The sequence below is a fragment of the Psittacula echo genome (genome assembly GCF_963264785.1).
Source record: "Psittacula echo genome assembly, chromosome: 1".
NCBI classification, from domain to species: domain Eukaryota; kingdom Metazoa; phylum Chordata; class Aves; order Psittaciformes; family Psittacidae; genus Psittacula; species Psittacula echo.
Window position 1 is genome coordinate 98,468,161 of NC_137735.1, and position 24,314 is coordinate 98,492,474.

The 24,314-nt window shown below is 38.9% G+C and overlaps 1 protein-coding gene across 1 annotated transcript in view; it reads left to right on the top strand.

Moving 5' to 3' along the window:
* Positions 1–24,314, top strand: part of ERC1 (ELKS/RAB6-interacting/CAST family member 1) — a 286,136-nt gene that overhangs the window by 211,322 nt on the left and 50,500 nt on the right. The window contains exon 16 of the mRNA XM_080623933.1: positions 23,100–23,244. Coding sequence (XP_080480059.1) covers positions 23,100–23,244 — 145 coding nt within the window. The remainder of the gene's footprint in view (positions 1–23,099; positions 23,245–24,314) is intronic.

Sequence of the window (24,314 nt, forward strand, 5' to 3'; positions counted from 1 at the left end):
ATCCTGTTGAGTATTACCAGTAAAGATTCCCAGTTTTGTATTTCCTTCTGCATAGGAAATTAGAATCCATTATATAGCCTGCTTACCCCAGTAGCTGTCCTACAGTGTGGGTTTGAACTTTCCGAGACTGAAAATTTCACAATTCCTGGGCACTGTTATAAAAAGCAGATTGCTGTAGATAAGGTGGTCACTACCGTGTCCTCCTTCTGTCGTCATTCAGTTCTCACTTATATGCTGTAAAAAAAGTTGATACAGTCATGTGCAAATGCTTGTTTTGGACGTGTATCCTCAGGAGCACTTGTGGGCTTTTACAGAGAGATCCCACTTTTACAGAGAGATCCCACTTTTACAGAGAGATCGTCCTATGGCAATAGTTTTAATTCCTAAAAGTAGGAACAAAGCCAGTTCTGTCACTCTCCTGTTCATTAAAGTGTTCCTCTGTTTTGTTGCTCAACGTTAATTCCTTTGAGAGGTGCTTGACTTTCCTCATCAGCTGCAAAGAGAACCCGTGCATGTAATTCTGGGTGGTGAGTTCTACTTATGGAGCAAGTGCCTGGTTTGGGGCGATGTTGAGAGTGGTAACATAAATAAATGCCTTTTTAAGTGGGCCAGAGAGCTTGCTGATAGACTTTGGGATGATGTTTGCTTCACAGGTGCATTCTCACACTGTTGTATAATGGCCATTAGCTTTAAAAAGGTCTAGTAATAATATTAGCTTAGTGTTTCTCAGAGTGTTGTTAAAAATCATTAAATTGGTTAATCAGTATTAAATCTCAGAAATTGTTAAATCAGTCCATTGCGTTATTAACATTTTTATTAAAGTTACACAATGCCTGAATATTGTTACCAATTCAATATTTTTTCTAAATAATCATAAAATGTTATTACTTATTGCCTGTACTATTTGAGCTACCCTTGTAATTACCCATTGTCATGCCCTCTGTAGTCTTTAGACATATCAACTACTGCTAAAACGAGGAGGTCGACTCTATCAGGAACATATGCTGCACTGGATTTAACAAGGTGTTTGTTTTTAATTAAGACTTTTAATGTACATTTTGAGACTTCACAATTAACTTTTGTCAAATATAATAATAATAATATTTGAAGACATTTCTAGTGTGGGAAAAACAAAAATATCTTAAATGCTTGCAAAAAGTTTTTTGTAAAAACCTTAATATGAAACTGCTTGGGAAATGAAGAGGGGCAGAACCCTACTTTGCCACGTTTCAGCCTGGAGTGAATTTTTATGGCAAAATTCCAAACCCCTAAAACCCTGGGACTTCAAGTAAGCGTTGACATTGATGTAACCTGAGCAGTACAAATGAAGTTGCTTTAATACCATGGATGTTCAGGAGCAATGATTACTGATGGAAAATACAGAAATGCAGATAATGTACAGGAAGAGCCATTATGAATTTGCTTCACTATGTCCCTCCTAAAGGGGTTTGTAAGGGGCTGCTATGGCTGTCAATGACTTACATCTGCGTTGCCTTTCTTAACCATACTACAGAGGTAGGAAGTTGTAAGTCACAGCCTAAATGCACAACTAATGCCTTCTGCCACTTTAAGGGTCTGTGAAGAGTTTCTCTAATTGCAAAAGATGGCCGAAGCCTCACTCTGTTATATGCTCCTAATTTCCTTCCTTTCTCCCTCGTGCCAACTCCGCCTGCTATCCCCTTCTCCCAGCCCTAACATTTCTGTGTGCGGCTTCATGCAAGAAGTGTTTTTTTATTGCGTTCACATACTCAGGTGTCTGGGACCTGCACAAGCTCAGCCTGTGTACAAATCCAATAGATGATCTCATGATGTGGTTTGAATAGGCTCTGTGTGGTCAGCACTGCTGCCAGCACCTGAGGGAACCAGGGCTGTCTTTCCACATTACCGACACAGAGCAGGCTGGATTTGAAATAGGCTTGCTGTGAAGGCAGAGGTTCTCAAAGCTCTTGTGCACAACAGAAGCCTCAGGAATTTGCAGAGGGACCTCTCAGGTCTGGGTGCAGGGTGTCTTGAAAGGGTGTCATCTCTGCAACATGGGAAGCAGGGAATCATTTCTTTGTATGAACAGCTATGCTAAAGGGGCAGCTGAGCCAGTTCCTGTACTGATAACACAGCTTTGGTTCTTGAACTGGTTCATGTTTCCGACAGTGGGAATTGGACATTATTGGTAATAACTTCTGCCTACTTCCCTTCCAAGGACAGGAATTCTCTTTTAACTGAGAAATTAAACACTCTCTGGAGTGTTTTAATGAAATCAGAGTTTTGTCTCCAAGTCATCAATTTTGCTGTGTCTCCCAGCCATCGTCCTTATACTCCTTCCCAGAAAACCCAAAACTAATCAACTTAGCATTGGGCATTCTGAAATGTTTGCTGAGAAAACATCTCTGTTTTGACAGACAGCAATTACAGCACCTGGGCTATAGGCAGACTTTACAGCTCTTCTGGGGATCTCTTATGAATAGTCACCATGAGGCCAGCACAGCCCTGTGCAAACAAGCTTTGTAACCAAATTGCACTGAAAAACCCCCTTCTTCTCTATCCACACCTTCCTCTCCCAAAATTATTGAGTAGCATGGATGTTCCTCCTTTACCCGTTTTGAATCTGAAAAGGCCCTCAGGTTTTGTAAAGAGTTACTGTCTTATTCAGATGTGCCTGTTTGAAGTCCAATATATATGTGGGTGGGTGTCATAGACTCTCATTTTATGTTGTTGTATTTGAATTCTTTGTTTCATGATTGTGAGAACTCTGCAGCGTGTATGAGAGCTTGGAGTGATTCAGCTGCATGGAAAATAAAAGAGAGGATGTCAATTAATGCAAACACAGTTTTGTTTGTGTCCTTTGGGGAGGCAAATTGTCTGATCTTGTTTCTCATGGTTAAATCGCTCATGGGTCATAAATTGCCTTTTTTTGAGAGAGAGGAAGCAATGCACTGTCTGAGATCATGCAGTCCTCTGCTGCCTGTTCAAATCTGTCTTGGAGAACCTGGGGTCTCTTCTCAGCTGGCATTTTTTAGTTCTGCTGCTTTGGTTTATGCCTTTGTCACTCCTTGCTCTGAAAGGATTGACTAGAAATTAAATATTCTCCATTCTTTCACTCTTTTCAATAGTCTTTAATGGAGGAAAAGGAAGAGAAAATGTCTACAATTGGGTAGCTAACTCAAGACATCAAAAATGGTAAAACGTTAATTTAAACAAAATAATATTGACTAGCCATATTAATGAAAAACTCCCATTAACTTTATGCTGTAAAGCTGTTACAATGTGATAGCCTTCTTGTTCTAAAACATTCTTTTTTCCCAGAGAGTCTTTGTGGCCATTAATATCAGCAGTGTTTTCTATAGGCTGGAGTAGGTTATATTTAGTGTGTATACTTTACTTCTGCTTCAAGAGCAGACTCCCTGCTCTATTTTTAAATGAACTACTTCAAAATCTTTTGCAGTGAGGTATACAAGACCGAAAACGTAAATGACTGACTTTTCTGTGAAGAAGGTGTCTGTTCCAGTCAGGTTGTTATTGCTTTCCTCCCCTCAGAGTGACCTCTGCTATGAACATGCACTGGCCTCTGTCTGCATCTTGATGGGGAAGAGGGGCTTTCATACATCTCTAAACATGCTGTTCCCTTTGCAGCCAGACAAAAAGGCGCTGATCTCTGAGGAGCACAGCAACAGCTCTGGAGCCACATGAAAGTGGCGTTAATCCCCTTGCCGTAGCTTGTGGTAGACTTTGGTTACCACCCTACACCATGGGTAATGCTTTCTTAGGACATGCTTATCTGGCAAGTTCCCTTGTATTTGCTTTAACCTAAAAGCAAATCACCTGGAAAAGCTAGAGGGTTTTGCACCTTACTGAGGTTTTCACGGCATCTCTGTTTGCTATTGTTGCACAAATGATCTTTTAGGTCTAAATAGCACAAATTGATGGTTTTGGTTGACACAGATGTGATATGGTTACATTTGAATAGAAGATTATATAGAGTACCACGATTAAGTGGAGAGAATATAGGAGGCTGTTCTCATTTCTACCATTTATTCTATTTAGTTGCCAGTATCTTCCCTTTGTCGCTATCACACCAGTAAGTAAAAAAGCAAGATGTGTGAGGGGAAAAAAATAAAGCTTATATTTCTTTTTGCTTCTGTACTTTGTTTTGCACTGAAATCATGTTCATAGTTTAATATTACCTGACAGTTTTTGAAAATAGGAATGGGGATTACACATTCTAGGTCAAATCTAAAAATCAAAACTTGCTTTTTCACTCCACCTTTGAAGCCAACCTGTATGTCACGGTTAAGCACTTTGCTGCAAATGATTAGCTAGAAAGTTCATTAGGGATCTGCCTGGGCTAATTTATGTTTTATCTGATGATGATTTTGCCAAGCAACTTAATGCGCTCTCCTGCTATGTCCCTGAATGTCCCTGTCATATGTAAAAAAGCTTTGCAAGATGAGATGACATGTAGGTTCTTTGGTCAAACATGTTTAAGTCAGCATAAAGCATTCCCACAAGTACATAGGGTTATAATTCTATTTCTCAGCCTCCACAAATTTCAATTTGCAACTTAAAAATGTTTTTTACTAAGAATGATTTTTGGTATAATTTCAAATAGATAGGTGGCATGCTGAAAGTTCTTCAGGAATATTTAATGAATTAGAAGGCATTTAAAAGGCAGTGGGAATCTGGTCCCTTAATACAGTTCTTGCTGTACAAAGTCAGTGGGAATTTTGTCTTCAATTTCAGAGAGGACACCATTCACATTTGCCCTGGTGATGAAATGACTGCTGGTTTTTCTTAATGCCAGCATTCAAATTATTAAAAAAACATTCCATTATGAAAATTTGTTGTTTTCTGTTGGAAGTAAAATAGCCAGCCTAATTAGAATTGCTGGAAAAACAAAGCCAAGAAAGATCTATTCCTTTTTTTAACTTCAGTTCCTTAAGCCATTTGATATGCTTGCAGTATGCCCAAAATATTATCTTACTTGTTTGTGACATCTTTCATTATTAATTTGGACCACACAGGAATTGAGTGGAAGTAGGGTTGCCTCTCTTCCAAGGAAGGTACTGTGGCATTTCTTATTTTTCTTTTCAATATAATAAACTGCTGAAGATGTTACATATGTGTCTGGGGTGGCACGCCAAGATTTCTGGTACCTAAGAACACCAAGAGAAGTTGGGTGAAGGGAATTTTGGCTCCTTGAAAGTTTAATAAATTTTGGAATTGTGGTGAAATTCTGGAAGTTATGAAAATGCTCAAGTTCTGGAAGTGTTGTGGAATAGCAGGCAGAATAACTTGCCATGACTTGAGTAGCTGTTACAATTTGTGAGCAAAGTAATAAATAAGCTGATAAAAGATTCTGATAATGTAAAGAATTAAGGAATAGGCTTTTAATTAACACCAGTCAACTTCATTTTTGAAAGATGTGTAATGTCAAAAAATGTGATATGATTGCTTAATTATCTGCAAAGTTTAGTTAAAAAAAAACCCATGTTTGATAGAAATAACTTTTTGCATTAAATATGGTTAGACTTCTAATGATCAATGGTAAATGGCCAAGTCCCAACAGTATCATCTATGAACAATACATAGACAATATGCTGAATCTGAGCACTATCTGTCAGCATTTACCAGTTGAAACTGAACAGTGATATTTATTTCTGAGCTTCATAGATTTTGATACTAGGCTTGATGCTAGTAATCATTTTATCATTGAGCTGGAAGTAAGTATAAAATGACAGTCAGTGGAACCTGCAGGCGATAAAGAAAATGCTATTGTGTTACCTAATGGTGAGAACAGACATGTAGGGCAATGTAGCTTACTTCTTAATGTGAACTCATTTACACAAAGTGCATCTGAATGCTAGGCATATAAATTGGAACAATATGGAGTCTACATTATTTTGAAAGGAATTACTTGGAAAAGATGGAGCAACTTTATTGAAAAAAGCAGTGAGATGTTGGCGGCAAAAGGGCTTTGGCTACATAAAAGTAGGATTAATGAGTACAAGTAGAATGAGGATTTTGCTTCTGTTTTATCGGATAGTTGATACGGTTGGACTATACAGAGTATTGTGGCTACTATCTAGAAAATGAAATCATAATTATATTAAAACACTGTTTATTCTTGTTGAGACACCCAAAACAATTATCATTATCCAGAAATTGAGGGCAGAAAAATTAGGAATAGAAAAACAAATGGCTGACAGCAAAAACCAGTAACCACTGGGACAAACTCACGAGGATAGCAGCCAGTTCCTCATGGCTTTTAGTGACAAGTGAATGTCCTTTTCCTAGCTCCCCAGAATAAGGTATTGGCTTCAATGGGAGCAATTGGATACAATGTACTTGTTCTGTACAGGAAATCAGACTGGGTAAAATCAATGAATAAGCCTTGATTCTGTCTGCTGCAAGCTCTGAAATAATCCACAAAAGTGAAGGATATCCTTTAAGTAGGATAAAACAAAATAAAATAAGCAGGTGAAGGAAATAGTTTTCCACACAACTGTTTTCACTTGTAGGAAAAGTAATCACAAAACAAACAGCTCAGGAGGGTTCAGTCTTAGACAAATCTGATGGGTTTAGTGTTGCTTACATTTGGTTTATCAGTCCTTCTTTTTCCCTTTTCCTTTATCTAGATGATTTTTTTTTTTTTTACTTTGACCAGTTTAGTGGCATTCTTAACTTTCAGTGTTTGATGAATTCTCCCCTAAATTTCCCCCAAACTTCCTCCTCTACCACTTTCTCTTATGTTCTTGTCCTTTGAAAGTCTTTCAGGTGTGTCTCAGTATATGTAAGCTTCTTACCCTAGCTATGTTTTCCATGAAGCAGCTTTTGAGGGACAAGTTACTGTGTTATGTCTATAGTTTTAAGATCTGTAAGACCTCTGAAGAGTGAAAATAATCAGGATCTCTTCCACTATTTGCAGAGTGATTGTACAGAATGACTTGCTGTCTGCAAAGCCAAAGGAAAGTCCTAAAGGAAAGGCTAAAATGGAATCAAAAACAGCAGATGCAGCATTTATTTATTTCTTGGATGGGGAGGTATGGCTGAAGAATAGGATTATATCAGTACATTGACTCCACAGTTTTCTCACTACAGTAATCTGCTGCAGAAGGAGGTAGTTTCTAAAGGTGGTATTTAGCGTTAAACACGGCAGGCCTCGGGCAGCATGGGCCCGCATGGAGAGGCAGCGGTGGGGCTGAGACCTATTGTTTCTGTAAGTGGTTGCAGGGCTGTCCAGGTGTCCTGATTTAAAGGCTGCTCCTTGAGACAGGAAATTGTATCTTGTTCTGAGGTTTACTGTAATAAAGTACATAGTCCTGGGGGAATGTGCTGCTGGGCCCATGAATCACTTTATGGGCTGGCTGTTCTGACCTCAGCCCTGTGATTTATTCACGCCATACCGCAGCAGGAATGGCAAAAATGTAACCGGCGTATGGTCTTCCCAGCCTCCCCCCGCTCCAACCCAGATGGGCCTTTAACCGGGAGGCTGCCATAAATTCATAAACACAGGTTTGCTCAAAGCTGGCAGTTTCACTTGTCTTGCCCTAGAGCTCTCTGCTCTGTGTCTGTTGGGGATTTGGTGGTAGGGGAATCCTTGTGCTTCTCAGGTGTTTCCTTCATGGTTTTGTAGCCTTGTAGCTGCTTGAGTTTCTTGTGTGAAGAAGTGAAAAATCTCAGTGCAGTCATGGTACTCAGCAAAAATGAGGTAGCTTGGAAGTGCACAAGATTTGGCAATTCCCTTTTTCCAATGGATAATAAAAAAAAAGAGAGAGACCTGACTGTTTCTCAGCTCAGGATGTCACTGTTTTACAGACAGTACCAGATGTACTGGTACAATTCTTTTCTGAAGTGAATAGTAGTATTTGCGTTTACAGAGCTCGTTAAATGATGTGCTTTTTGTCAAGCCACAAGGCATGAAGAGTAGATCCTGACTCTCAGCTTCACTCAGCCATGTTTCTGTTTCAACTGACTATATTGTGTATGTGTTTTGAAGTTAGCAGTTGTTCTAACACTTTTCTTCATTGGTGGTCTTTACATCTCAGTTTTTAAAGATTTATTCTGCATGAAGCATCCTTCTGTAAATTCATTGGTCCATACACTTCAGAAAATGCTGAGAATTTTGGTTGATGTTGTACAAAATACCTATTTCTTAAAGATAGTTTCAGGGTTGAAAGTTGACCAGTTCACTTGTGTTTGCCCTGCCTCACAGTTATTTTCTGCCCCAGTCCTCTATGAGTCTCCGTTCATTCAGTGTAAATCTCCAATATATTCTTGCCATGAATTTGCTTGTTTTAAATATTTTAGACATTATAGGGAACTGACAGAATGAGCCATTTTTCCTCTGGTTTTAAATAATACTGTTAGAACAAAGAAGCCGTAACCTGTAAAGCAGTCCTGTTCCTTGCAACGAACTCAAATTTCTGACTTGACTTTCTCATCCTGGAGTCAGCCTTGGATTCAGACTTAAACAGAGGAAGTTTAGATTGGATATAAGGAAGAAATTCTTTACCGTGAGAGTGGTGAGGCACTGGAAAAGGTTGCCCAAGGAAGTTGTGAATGCTCCATCCCTGGCAGTGTTCAAGGCCAGGTTGGATGGAGTCTTGGGTGGTGTTGTTTAGTGTGTAGTGTCCTAGCCCATGGCACGGGGTTGGAATTAGATGATCTTAAGGTCCTTTCCAACCCAAACCATTCTATGATTATGCACAATTTTTCCATAAAGTAAATAAAACATTTTGCAATTTAGCAAGAAATTTTGTTGCAAGAAATTAACCTTGCCACAAGTCTAAGTACCTAGGAAGATGCTAAATTATACTTGTTAGCAATGGTACAATCCAATTAAAGGCTAACCATATCAAAACAAGCAAGAGCTACTTACAGGAAGGTGTGGGAACTTCCGTTTATTATAGTGTAGACAGGTTTTCATGAAAGACAGTCTCTGTGTGTGATACAAGATGGTTTAAGCTTTTTTGTCTGTTTCATATCCTCGAGTTGGAGTTTTTTATGTTTTCTAAGATAGTAGAATTATATAGAAGAATATATATAGAATATATGTATAATTATATAGACTATATATAGAATTATATAGAATAGTGTTTCCTTTATAAGGCAATTTTCATGGGATTTTTATTTAAACTACAGGAAGAACACAGCTTCAGATTTGTTCAATTGAAAAAGTGTTGGTAGCTGGAATGTGCTAAAATGAGGTTTTTCCGGTTCCCTCACATATGAATGACTTGCTCTCCCACTTTCAACATGTTGAAAGTGTCATTGCTTAAGGTTCATGTACCTTGTGTCTCATTACAAAGCAGAGAATAACAGCTTCCATTGAGATTGTTGAGCTTCTTTTTTTTTTAATATAGGACTCTTTAAATCTGTACATGAAAAAAGGCTTTGTACAACAGAATGTATCATTATGTTTAGTGTAGGTCTGATAGTAGAGGGTTGTCAAGGGTCTGTTTCCATGGTTTAGATCAGGCTTAACAGTGTTTGCTCTGGAGCAGATTATGCATGCTCAGTCTCCTAAACCCTTTTTACAGCATACAGCTCCAATTTCTTCTCATGAAGAGCACGGGCTGGGTAGAGATGAAACCAGAAAAGATGACAGTGGGATGCTCCCTACTTACTGTAGAATGCCAGTTGCTTTAAGCATCTGGAAGGTTGTTTTATCTTCAGAGCTCATCAGAATATACTGGAGTGCCAGGTCAAACACAGCTTCTGCACTAAGAGACTGCAAGTAGCAACACCTAGTTTCAGACCAGGATCTGAAAAAGGAAATTAAATGAAACCTCTCAGGCCCCTTCTGCTGCAGTTATGGAACTAAATATGTACAAATTTTATCCATAGCCCCTGGCACCTGCTCCATTCCTGTCCTCAACCCTTTCAACAACTTCCATTCACTTAGAAACACTTCTTTTGGCTCTACTTAAGCAGCAGTCATTGAAGCTACCAGGAGTAGGAGGCAAAGTGATGCCTCAGTGCTGAATGAAACTGTTTCCATCCTCTTTTTCCCCTGATGCTGCTTTTCATGGCCTTATCCAGACCCTTGGGCATTTCTTTGGCTCCATTTTCAATCCATCTCCTGGGCAGCAGCAGCAGCATCCAGAAAAGACTGAAATGTAGGTAGTAGTATGCTTTAGTCCTAGGATAAAACAGATGTCAGCATTAGTGCTGCTGCTGTTACTACCACCAAACCCTAAGACATCCTTTGCAGAATTAATGTAAATAGTCCCATATACTGTATCTGACCTTAGATCTTTTCAGAAGTAAGGCAAGTGGTTCTGGAAGAGAGGCTTGTGCAGTTACACAAAAGACACCTCGAAAAAGAGGGAGAAGAAAATTAGGTAAGACACATCCAGGTTGGTAGTCAGTTAGACAACAAATAATGAAAGCAATCTAACTCTAGCAAGAGAATTTGTTGAAATGTTTGTAAAAGAATAACAAAATTAAGTAGTTCTGCACATCTGGTATGTAACATGAAACCAGATGTCACAAGGATAATAGCAATTAATGGGAAACAGAATAATATTCACAACTGGAATGTGGGTATGAGCTGTTCAGGAAAGCTAGAAATTAAAGTACAGGTGGCATATATTGATACTGGAGATTCTGAGGAAATAAAGAAAGTGATAGCATAAATGAAATAATAGCATTACTTTGAGTAAAAATAACATAAAGACTACAAAAGGGTTTATACAAAGAGAGTGAATGGTAGCCTGCTATGGATTTTACGTGCAGAGTTGTGGTAGATGTAAATAGAAATTATAAAGTGTGGTTTTTTGGGAGACATCTATTTATTGGATGCCAACCAGAGAAACTGCTGGACTTCTTAACTCAGTATTTACTAGATCACCAAGAAGTAATATAGTTTACGACTTCAGGGATTGTAATAACTGTTTGATGACACTAAAGAAAAAATTGTCGCCGAAACCAACTGTAGCTGTAATGACCATTAATCGAGTGCACTTATATTTAAAAAGGAAACTATGCTAAACAAGTAAAATCTTCAATTTCAAAGTATTAAACTGAAACATTAAGAATATTAGGTAGCAAGTGAATTGAACAGGACTCACAGATTGAACTGTAGAGGAAGCAGGGAATTTATGTATAGCAAAAGACTAAACTGTGAAGTGTTTGCATCCCAAACAAAGGGGGAAAAGTTTAAGGAAGAGTTACAAATCTAACTGACTGTGTGTCTGCATCGAAAAGGAAATTAACAGCAGCCTTAAAAAATGATCAAGAAAGAGAGATACTTTTGGGAAGCAGAAATTACAGGAATGAAGTGAGAATTGTGAACACTCATGCTGAATTGGACCTTCCAAAGGGAATCAACACAAATAATAAAACATTCTATAAGCACAGATATAAAAATATCAGGAAAAGAAATGGAACCACAGTGCACTGAGGACAGGGCTAGGATTAGCAGTAGTATGCATATGGTCCCAAAATTAAATTAATGTCTTTGCCTTGGTTTCCAATGAGTAGACAGATAAAATAGAAAAAAAAGGAAAGTGTGATGATCCATCAGACGGAGTATGCCAGGCATGGAAACAAGGCAAATACAGAAAGAAGTGAGATGACGTATATTAACCAGAAATAGCAGTAATGATAGTCATGTAGTAAGGAGGTAGGCTCTCTATCAGTTTGTGTTGTTGATTGGAGTCTAAAAAACATTGGATAGTTTTCTTAAAACTATAAATCATTACTTGGGGTTTTCACATGATCGGAAACCACACTAAGACCGTAGTATCGCTGTCATCATTTGACTGATATAGCTGAAATTTCTTTTTACCATCTTTCACCTGGGGTCTGATTCATGAAGACATAATTAAAGACCAGTTGTTTTCACGGTAGTAAATGTGGTTGGTTGGTACGTTATAATCAATGTGAATTCCGCAATTCACTTTCCATTCTTATGTTTTGTCAGTGCTGGCTTTGGCAACTATGGGTTTGACACTGTCACAGCATCTTGAAGAACTGCAGTTCCTCTAGGGATAAGGAACCTGTGGTCAGATTTGGTTTCTTACTGTTTATTCAGGGCTAGGCTTTAACGGGATCACCGAGCTGAAGGGATACACAGTCAGTGGTGCTGACACCAGGCAGCAGGGCAGGAACCTGAAAACTGAAAGGCAGAACCATCTCTTTCAGTGAGAGCCCTGTCTTGTGTCAGCTTAAGCCAATTGAGAAACCATGTGCTAAGCTAAAGCTCAACCTGTACTTGACCATGTCACAGGAAATGAAACTAGAGCTGCTTTTCTTACAAGCTCATTTTTCAGAATCTGGTGGATATATTCTGGTGGCCTGTATTGCCTGGTTTAAAATTATGCCTGAAGTTTGTGCTCTACTTGCATTACCATTAAACTGCAGATGAAGAAAGACAGCACAAGTTTGAGGACTGCCTTCTCAGAAAAGCCAGCTCTGTGGAACTCCAGAGCGTTATGAGTACTTCTATCTCTCATCCAGCTTCGACACCGAAGGCAGGTAAAACAACAAAAAGATGTCTTAAAAAAACCAAACAACTACTACTCTTTGTAGGGACAAATCTGCCATAACGTCAGGTGCCATAACGTCAAGGTTGAAGGCTCTTTCTAACATATAACATCTTCAATAACTCCCTGTTCACAGACAAGCACGTGAGGCTCATGTACTATCAGTTTAGCAGCTGTGATAAGGAGCAGCCACTTTTTCACTGGAAGAATTAATCAATTAATATAGTACAGGAAATCAGTAGTGGGTTGGAAAGCCCCTCTGTGCAAGCTTTAGATTTTTTTCTGGACACAGTGGCAGACACAGTCTGAAGCTGTACTGCAGTTCTGAGTGCTCAGAGCTGAGATGTGAGCAGGACTAGGAATTGCAAATCTTTGCCCCAGTACCAAAGTGTTGGTAAAATTAAGACAGAAAGCTTAAGTAAAAGAAAGGCTAAAACATTGATGGGAAATGTAATATTTATAGGATTACATGTGACTACATCAAATATATTGAGGGAAAAGACTTTGAAAAGCATTGCTTATCATTCCTAGTAAGGAATGATGCTTCTGTGATTCTAGGCATTTAGGATGTTAGGGAAAACATGCATAAGAAAGTCTAAATATGTTACCAGTATTTATTTATTTATAACAAGGACAGCACAAGTGGTAATGCTTCCTGTGTCAGTAATTAACATTGATTATTATCATGCCATTCATACAATGGAAAATTACAGGGGCATGCCTTTTGTGATGAGACAACTCTGTTCACAAAGGATTTACATTTTTATCTCTTGTTTTCCAGTTGTGGTCACTTGTATGTAATGACATAGAAAAGTGAAAAGGTGTAAATTCAGGAGGCTTCAGTTTGCTGATGACAAACAACTTAGTATTTTCTTCTCACTTGGTTTGCTTGAATTTGCAATTCCCTTTTTGGTAGCTGTGATTGTGGATTGGGATGAGAAGGACTGCTGACATGCCATCCAGACAAGGGAAAGGTAACTTGTTGATTCAGGATACAAGTACAGGAATGGAAGGAGCATGGTATTATGGCTATTGACTGAGTTTGAAAGGCTGTGTTTGGGAAATTAATTTGCATCCTGAGGGTTGATGATTCCCAGCTGCAATTAAAAGAGCAGGTAGCACATACTGCCAAGTTACATTTTTTTCCCACTCTCTTGCAGCAAGAGCTTGCTACTGTTTCTTTTGGATAAACATTTTGCTCGCTTTGGGATACTTCATGCTTTTCATATGGCTGCATCTTAAATACTGCAGAAATTGTAGCTGGTGCAGAATTTGGCAGCTTGTGTATTAAGTAAGGTACTGGTCTGTTAGCATCTTGAAATGATGTTCTCTGGTATGACTGCACGAATTTGTCAAGATTACTTTTAAGAACTGAATTCCAATACCCAGAGTTCTGCAGGGACTGCGTCCTCCCTGTGAGGTTCAGCAACACACTGACAGGATGACAGTTGCTAATTGCCAGGATATCAGCATGTTAGAGACTGGAATTTTCTCTCCACATGGTTCAGAGTTGTCAGAGTTTCTTAATTTTCCTAAGGTGTTCTATAACCAGCAAAAAAAGTGTTGAATTTGGAACTATACCATTAGATGTGTTGACATAGTTTATCATGAAAAGAATGATGTTAGCACTAGGGCAACTGTCCCATTGGATTAGCTTTTTGGTGTTTTTTATTATTAATTATTTTTTAAGAGTTGTCAGGGTCCAATTGGAGGAAAAACCCCAGTGCCGGACCCTGTTTCAGTTCGTGATCCCAAGAGTGAAATTAAGACACAAACGATGTCAAGTACCGTAGTCGGACAGTTTGTTTATTACAAATTACAAAAAAGACAGTTATTATAAAAAAAGGAAATTATTGTAATAAAGGGGAAAGCAATAGGACACGTTGGAAAAGAGGTAGAAAATGACGTAAGAATTTGGGGTGCAGAGAGAGAGAGAGATAGTCACTACTGTGGATCCAGCGGTGTCCCGGGGATCTGTCGTCGTTGTCGCTGGTGGTGGGAGTTCTTCAGTTGGCATCTGAGCAGAGTGTCCCCCAAGAGTCCGTTGGCATTGAGTGTCCTCATGAAGGCATCCTTCTGGAGTCCCCTTGAAGGTACTCTGTGGAGTGTGTCTCATGGAGTTGCCTTTATGGCGATGTCTCATGGAGGGTGTCCCTCAGGGTCCACAGTAGTCATCGGCGGAGAGTGTCCTCACGGAGATGTCCTTCTGGAGTCATCCTCATGGCAATGGCTCCCTGGTGATGTGTCTCTTGGTGATGTGTGTCTTGGTGATTACCTTTTCCCCTTTTGTAAAGAGTTGAGGGGAGTACCTCTGCTCTTCATGTCACATATTACACGTTCCTGGTGGACCAGTTTCCCTGGTCTTGCAGCCAGATCTTTGACACACATGTGCCTGCAGCAATTCTTGGGATAATACCTCACACCAGTCCTCAAGGTAATGAATGGAAGAGGCTTATCCCAGCTCTTTCCCACTTTTCAGGCAATGGATGGTGGAATCCCAGTTCAGCTCCTCATACCCTTCTCCCAGGAAATGGATATTAGAGTCTTATCTCAACTCCTCCCACCCATCTCTGAGACAAAAGATAGGTGGATTTCCATCTCAGCTTCTCAGACAAATCTTTGAGACAATGGACAGTGGAGTCTGATTTCAGATCTCACAAGAGTTTAATAAGTGTGACCCACCCAAATACTGTCATTCTACCAAACTCATCAAATTACTAAATTCAATGCCCTAACACTTATATTCTAACCTGTCACCTAAATGTCTATCTAGCTCTTGCAGTACTGCAGTACTTTATCTGAATCTCTTTGTCTGCTAGTTCTTTATGTTGTTGCCACTTCATGGGAGGGGTTTTTTTAATCCATATGCAAATGCAGTTCTTATTGTAATGGTGATTCACCATAGTAAGACTTACAAATGTCTGTGATTGATAGAGAAGGATTAAATGCTTTCATAAGCATTTTCTGTAGATCTTTGAGTACAGCACTGGACAAAAACCAGACAACTGAAGCAAGTACTATGCAAGTATCAGCTCTTTCCTTCTGTGATGGCAGATGCCCTTACTATCAGAGTGAGTAGTTTGTGAAACAGCAGAACCTTTGCAGTTTGAAACCTTGTGTATTAAAGGCATAACAGCCAAAATTGCAGCTTATCTCAATATGCCAGGTTGAGAACTTTGTCAGTCAGTCATCTGTCAGGAAAGAGCCACAGTCTCTATTGAAGGAACTGACTGGATTGACTTGAGCTTGTAGCTAGCTGAGCTCTCCAAATTTGTGTCATTTATGTTGCTTTAAATGTTGTCGTTTAATGCCACTCAGAAGGAAAACAGAATTGATCCCTAAAATGAAACTAGGCCTGACGAAGTTATCCCAGTTCCTTGGTGACATTAAAATCAAAACTGCTGCTGATCTCAGTGTTGCTTTTACATTATTTCATCCATAGTTTTAGAAAAGCTCCACATAAGATGAAACCGCATAACTTGAAATAAAATTATGTAGAACAATATATTTATAATATTTCTACATGGAATTTGTTCTTGCTGACATATCTAAACATATTATTTTAATGAATATGTATAGGTTTTATGTTTTGAAATATCATTAATCCAGCACTGTTTGTATCCTGTTATTCTTTCTAATTACACAGCTGGTAAATATTCCAGCATTATGATCCTGAGAACTGTGCTACAAAGTACAAAACTGCTTTTAAAAATTCATTTTCTGTTATGTTTTACCAAAAGGATCCCTCTCCTTTACTATGAAGGAGTTGTGAAGGAGTTACATAGTTTCCTGAAACCAGGGATGTAGGGAACCATTTGAGGACATCTTGATTCTATTAGTATTTGTAATCCAGTGGACAAACTTGGCTACCCTGGTAATTAAAACATTTTTAGAGTTGTGGATGAACCTTTTTTATTAAGACTTACTGGACTTACCCTGCTAGAGCTTATTATGCAGGAATACAGAGTATTAGTTCAGCAGTGCTGAGGGTTACTGAGTAGTTATAAAGTCTCATGTCCCCATATGCAAAAATATGCTGTGGTTTGCCAAAGAGGAATGAAACAAGACTAGTGCCTGCAGTACTCCAGGGAGATAAGTTATGGTTTTTACTACCCTGCACACAAAGTGCAGTGCTAATGGGACTCAGTAACTGAACCTGTATGAGCTGTAGTTCCTTATTTTCTAAGTTTATTCAAGTACTTGGTCACTCAAACTTCCAAATCCCGTATTTATCCTCACCTAAGCCCATACAAGAAGTCTTATCTGTGCTATGTCTTTTTCTAGGGCCTCTGTAAGGACCTGTATGAGATGCTAGCACCTGCCATTTTTACTAGAGTCACTGCAGCTGAAGTGTTCTTTAAGAAAAATATTGTTCAGCATCTGAAGTTTAATGCTGTACAATTTTTTAAGCCCTTTCTTCTCTGCTACAAAAAGATTTAGAAAATATTGCTTGCTGGATGCGTTCTGTTTCTGCAGGTTGTCGTATTTGTAATATGTAGTTGTATAATAGTATATTGTTCTGATTTTTAAGCTTTCATTAAAAAAAGGAAAGAAAAAAGACTGTTTCTGTGGTTGAGGGACATTCTTAAAGCTTTGCCTTTGTTCAAATCAAGCTGCAATTTAAACTGTTGCTATCTCCATCTTGCCCAATTATCTTCCCAAAATCTGACATTTCCGTTCACGATCTGAAGGATGTGCCTTTGCACACTCTTCTTTTTTGTGTGTTGACAAAAATATTAGGATGGCCATTAAATACAACAGGACAACTTCTGTGTATGAGTAGCTTCAGCAAAACTCCAGCAATTGTTGGGACTGACTGAGGGGATGAACAGAGATCATCATGAATGCTTCGAAGGCTGACAATATTTGGTATCACAAGAATTCAGTCATGGCAATTTTCAGTGGCTTCTTGGCTTTGCAGTCATCGCTGCCTTCCATAAGACATTTCAGTCCTCTGGATCCATTATTGTCCCAGGGTTGAAGTCATTCATTATCATTATGTCCTTGTCATCAGCTATAAGAACTCTCAGTCCCAGCTGAACTGCAATAAGAATGGAGACTAGATGAATCAGAAGTATGCCAGAGGCAACTCTACTGCCACAAACTATTTTGTAGCCATCTGTTTTAAAAAAGGCAAACCCATCTTTCTTAGCATTTTTTTTAAGACTGCAAACAGAGTGAATAATGTTGATATTTATCTTCAGACTTTATTCACCGTTATCCATATACCACCTACTGGTCTTGGTACCTCTCCAGGCTGTGGTGATCATCATCCACATTCAGTGATGAAAGGCCTCAGCATAAATAGAAGGAGAAGAAGTCATCTGCTTTTTGTCCAGTTCAGACTTAATCCTGAATCTCTTTTCACTAGATTTTCTACAGTGTTGCCTAAGGTTTCGCTTAGCAATATTCAGTCTGGTTTAGTCTGCTTACCTCTTGTTAGCTGCTATCCAGCTCAGTTCAGGCTAAAAACTGAGAGATAAATAGGCGGTTTCCCCCTTTCTGAGTTGCTGTTGCCACAGCTACACTACTACCAGTATCTGAAATATCTGAACTAACCTAACTGTGCTATGTTTATATAGCAACTCAGACCTTAGCTAGCCTTTTAAAAGATCAACCATCTTGGGCTGTGCAGCAAGCACATGCTGTACCTGCCTTTTAGAATGTTTCAGGGCCTTTGATCTTGCGAACTGAAGACACAGTTTGCTGAAGAAGCTGTGCATGTACCACTGACTGTTACCTGAACTGAAGCTGGGCCTCTTAAGTTTCAGTGCAACACTCCTGACAGATAGGTTAGTTCATGTGCATCATTCACACAGCAGCCCATTGTCTCCTTCTTGCCACCTCACCTGTCTTACAGCATGTTCTTTTGGTCTCCCTGGGGATAACAGCTCTCAAGAAGTGAAACAGGTCAGTTTTATTGTGCTCTTTAATCACAAAAATCGTGTTTTGTTTGCTGATATTTGCTTTTTGTGGTCTTTAGAATAATGTTAGCAATTCCAAGCTCTGTTGAGAACAGTGTGTGCCATTTAAGTGCTCTAGACACTCATATCTTGGAAGGCAGATGCATGGACTGTGAGAATGAAGACCTTAGGCCCAGTGCAGAAGAGGATCTGGTTCGAGACCATCTTAGGAACCTGTATGTGCACAAGTCCATGGGACCCAATGAAATCCATCCGCGGCTCCTGAAGGAGCTGACGAATGAAGTTGCTAAGCCACTGTCCATCACATTTGAAAAATCATGGCAGTCAGGTGAAGTTCCCGACGACTGAAAAAAGGGAAATATAACCCCCATTTTCAAGAAGGGTAAAATGGATGACCCAGGGAACTACAGACCAGTCAGTCTCACCTCTTTGCCTGGCAGGATCATGGAGAAGATTCTTCTGGAAAGCATGCTAAGGCACATGAAAACCAACCAGGTGGTTGTGACAGCCAGCATGGCTTCACTAAGGGGAAATCATGCCTAACCAATTTGGTGGCCTTCTATGATGGGACTACAGAACTGATGGACAGGGGCAAAGCAGCTGACATCATCTTCCTGAACTTGTGCAAAGCATTTGATGCTGTCCCACATGACATCCTTGTCTCTAAACTGGAAAGACATCAATTTGAGGAATGGACCACTTGGTGGATAAAGAATCGGCTAGATGGCCACATGCAGAGAGTTGCAGTCAGTGGCTCAATGTCCAACTGGAGACGAGTTCAAACTCCATCTTGTTTCAGTTCCAGAAAACAGTCAGAAAGCCACAGCAGCTTTCACCCCTCTACTTGACCAGTACCCCTTTCTCACACATGATGTAACACAAATTTTGGGTAGTTGGTTAAGGTATGGTAGTGAAGATTATTCATCAAAAAGTAAGTAATAGGCTGCTCTCCATATCTCATAGTCCTGATCCTGGAGTTTTCACGTAAGAAGTAGAGATGGGCAACAGAGGATTTGATTGCGGAAGATATGATTTGCGTGTTATTTGGGGCACCTCCAATTTCCATACCAGAGTAATAGCTGTATAGATACTGTTACAGAGATATTCTTGGCTCTGGTCCTGAATCATCAGCAAGGGTTGTGGGTTTACTATTAAAAGAATAAGTGTTTCTTTAGAATCGAAACAGATTACTCTAAAGAAAGTGAAAATGACCAGAGCTCCAAGCCAGCCTGGTTTTCCCAGGATTACGATAGCTAGAAAAAAGCAGAGGTCATGGATCATGTTCTGTCACTTCACTCTGTTGATATTTTTCATGTTTCAGGCATACATCCAAAATTGAATACTGTTCCATAGAGCAAAAGCAACTCAAAGTTGCAATCATAATGCGCCCATCATCAGTTGTTCCCACACCTACAATCTTAACACTGTAACTGGGAATCTCATGTGCACCTTTTCCTTTCTTCTACTCTGTCTCCATTGAGTCATCATAGTCTTTATGTTTCTTCATAGCATAAATGTCTTTAGAGTATCTTTTGATACTCTTCTGAAAAAAATTGCCTAAATCAGTGGTATTGTGTCTTGAAAGACAAAGAATAATTTAAGGTGCAAGTTTTTATAGATACGATCTAAGCAGGATCCAAGTACTTTCTAACCTGGATCTGTCACATTTTTTGTATGCTGGTAGTCTGCATAAAGCAAGCTTGCTCTCTTAGCATGTACAAGAAACACCTGTATAAATGCAGAGATGAATTCCACTCACAGCAAGTTCATTGTGTAAGTCCATTCTGCTGTCAGATGGTGAACAGTTTTGTCTGTTGAAACACACCTTTTCCTCTTGGAATATGTGGTTCTTTCACATTTTTTGATAACGATGTATGGCTTCAGTTGAGATCCTGATAATAGCAAACTTCAGTGTATGGTAGCTTCAGCAAAACTGTAGCAATTGTTGACATGACTGAGGGGATGAACAGAGATCATGTCTTAGCAGTTGGGTTTTTATGCTCTAGTTAATTCTCCAGTGCAGTGATAGAGGTCTTTAACTGTCATAAATATTTCCAAGAGCTCAGTCACTGACTGGGATCAGAAGAAAGCCACGCTATGTATTACCCTCTTCTCACCTAAACCTGAGATATGTAAGAAAAAGTTGTTCTTCCATCCCAACTATCACTCATCTGAAAGCAGTCATGGACTTTCTCATCACTGAGTCCGTTTTCATCCGTTGTCTTAACAAAACTTCACACCTTCCAAGTGAAAGCAGTATTTTTTTTGTTTTTATTTTTTTTACACCTGTAAAAAATAGCAAGAGCTTTTCAAATGTGATGTCTCACCCCTTCAACTCTCAAAGAGAAACAACCACATAACCTGGTGATTTCAGCTCTGGGACTGTGGAGACAGCCTGCCTTTCACATAACTCTGCAGGCAAAAGTGCTGTGCTGGCTGTTGCTGAGCTGGGTTAAAACGTTGTAGCCCTGAGCTGCTTCTCAGAGACTACTGTCTTCTCTGCATGTGTCCCATTCTATTGAAATAATGTGTTGGGAGGGGGGAGTTTAAGGCAAAACAGTATTGGTCAGATTTTTAGAACAAGGTCAAGAAGGAAATATATGTGCAGTTCTTCTTACAGATTGAAGAGATTACTAAGTAAGTAATCTAGGACAGGAAGTTGTCAAGCTGAGCAGCAGCTATGCATCTCCCTGCACATTTGATCTAAATACTAAAGTACTGAAGCTATTTCACTCTCCATCCTCAGAAATATTGCAATAGTAAATATATCTTTTCATGCTCACCAAATCTGTACATTTTTCAGGATTTTAACAGGTAAAAATTTCTGTACTGCAGTGGTACCAGTCCTTTTCCTTTTGAAGCCTTCAGTTTAAAAGTCCGGTATATTACATGCATTTGTTTAAAACATCAGTATTAAATAAAAGCATTGACATCTGTCCTGTTCTTCTCCATTTTTCTTGGTCATGTATTCTTTCACATGGAGCTCAATGAGTAGTTTTGGAGCAAGTATTTTTATTTTAGCCAAAATTACAATTTCCTAACTAAGATTGAGTTAAATTGTTTAGAAAGAAGACATAGGAAGAAAAAAAGCAAAGCTATTTTACTACAAATAAAGTCTGCTCAAGGAGTGGTAACAAGTGAATTATAAAAAAGCTGATTTATTGTCACTGCCACCCTCACCAGTTTGCCAGTGTGATCCTAAGTCACCAGATTGTGATAGGTCTTTATTAAAAAAGATCTTGACAATAAGCAGATGTATTGGTATCATTAAAAGCAATCTTAATATTTTATATTAAGCTTCTATAACTTTTCTTGCATCTTTAATAGAAGGCTGTTGCTGCAATGTTATTAGCATAATAATTGCTACTGGCATAATTAGCAGAATAGTTGTGACACATCTGATTGTTTTTAGAAAACCATTCTCTGAAATTAGCAATCTTAATATGCTTTTGCTTGTAAACTAGGACAGGTAAAAATTTGGGTTATTTGGGAATTTGGCATTTTTACTGGTTTAACTGCATTTGCAACTAATTTTTTAGATGAAAAGTAGGTAGGAAATTAGTAGCATTCAGTTTGTTTTTCATCATCATTCCTGCATGATGCCATCTTTCACACTGCCATAAATGGTTAGGACCTCATTTTCTTTGCAAGGTAATGAGAGGTGGGACAAGCCACCCTTATGGGGCAGTGGGTTTTTTTTTAATGTCCTGATGCACATCCTTATTTGGCCACACCATCTAAAGATTAGAATTAAGGTCAGAGGACAGAAATAGATGTTTTTCTACCATAGAGCAATCCTTTGAGTTCATTTTAGAACTGCTGTTTTGTGATCAGGGCTATTGTCTTCATCTCCTCTCTTGCCAGTATCCATAAAATGTTTCTGAATTCTATTTTTAAGTTTTTTGCTATTGGGAGAGATTATGGCATGGTTGTCTTTCTACGTCTAGTTATTACAGTGCTTGAATCTCAAGATCTTGCTCAAGATCAAGAAAAGAATGTTTGTTCTTACACCATTTCCGCAAGGCTGCAAAAGGTTTGTGATGAGGGCTGGCCTACTTTTGTCTTAGTCAGGACATGCATCCAGCAAGCTCATTATATTGGTTACTCACAAGAAAAGTCAAAGAATAGCTCCATCATCCTTGAAGGCATCTATTTCAACATTTGTCATGTAGAACAAAAGTGTCTGTGTCATCATCTCCTTCTGGGAATACACTGTATTGTTAAGTGATTTCAATAAACTTCTCACATGCCACCTTCCTTCTAAGTAGCTGCATGAATAAGCAGTATAAGCTAATATAATTTAACACAGAAGTCTTATCAATAGTCTATAATTTGTGCATGCATTTTCAAATTCTCTTGTGGAAATATATAGAACATTACAAAGAATGGAAATTTTCAGCCAAAGTAATAATACATGGTAGTTACTGAAAACTGAGAAGCTGAGTACAGAATAGGAACATATCATGACATGTTCTTCTTACCCTGTAGGCAATAATTTGGCATCTGTGCAGTCATTTAGGGGTAGGCGGGTAGGTCTTGGCTTCCTGCTCCACCAGTGTAGAACCATGACAAACATACATTACTGCTCTTCAGAGTTGCATGCTGCTACAACATGTATGGTATATTCAACTCTTTGTAAAGGCTTCCTCTGAGTTTTGCAGGATAATAATGTATTTATATGGCCTTTTTTCAGACAAGAAGCCCTCCTTGCTGCCATTAGTGAAAAAGATGCCAATATTGCTCTACTAGAACTCTCATCCTCTAAGAAGAAGACCCAAGATGAAGTGGCTGCACTGAAACGAGAGAAGGACCGTCTTGTGCAACAGCTCAAGCAGCAGGTGGGTAGTGGGAGACTATGAAAGAAAGCAGTTAATAATCTGGTATGAGATTATTACTTTGATTTATGGAACTAAGAATGTATAATCCTGTCAAAGGTTGGGATAGGAAGTGTATAAATAACAATTTCAAACTAGCTACCGATCATGAAGCCTGCTTAGAACATGGGGGGAAAGAAGAAGCCTCACTGGATGGGGAAGTTCCTTTGTGTCACTTGCCTGAGTAGTAAATGTGTGGTAGAATGTATAGGGAACTGTGAATGAAAAAGACATTGGTTATTAGCTTCTACAGGTACAAATAACCACAGATTCAGGGAAATGTAGTAATACTTCTCTTGGTGGTCTGGATTTGCCTTGTCAGGGAAGAAAATTCTTGTTGCTGTAAAGCTCAAACATGAATGTGTTACTTCACACAGTTTCTACTGTGATTTCAAATCTGTGGCAGGAGCACCATATGGGAATGCTAGCTACTAGAGTGGAATTTGGGAGGTCTTGTGCTTCTGAGAAGATTGGCCCTTTCCTATTTCTGGCCTCTCCTATTTCTAAGATCTTTTTGTGTTGGCATAACAATAAGAAAAAAAGTGTTTCTATTCAAGCATTTAATATTGGGTTTCAGTGTTGAATGAAATGCGAAATATACATTGCCAATAAAATACAGAGGAAGCAAAAGGTGTCCCTGGCAATAAGAGATTTAAGGTCTGAAAAATCTATGTAGATTCCTCAATTCAGCACTTCTACTGTTTTTTCCAAGTTAGTCGCTTGCCACATTCCCTGCAATAACACATAAGCTGCTGCCAATCCGGTATCAACTTCTTTAGTGCCATCGTTTCCATCTTCATAAAATTTTATGAGCAACATTTCATCTGTCAATCAGTTTATTTCTGTTGCTGTCAAAAACAGTAAGACAAAACCGGTTTGCTTTCTGATAAGGGATTTCTCTGCTCCTTCCTTAGGAAACACAACTAGGTTACGTGGATGGCCGTGGATTTTAGGATAACAGTTATTTAAATTTAATTGACAAACAGTAATTGTGATTATTATACCAGCTTCGAAACAAACAAGAAGTATAGTTT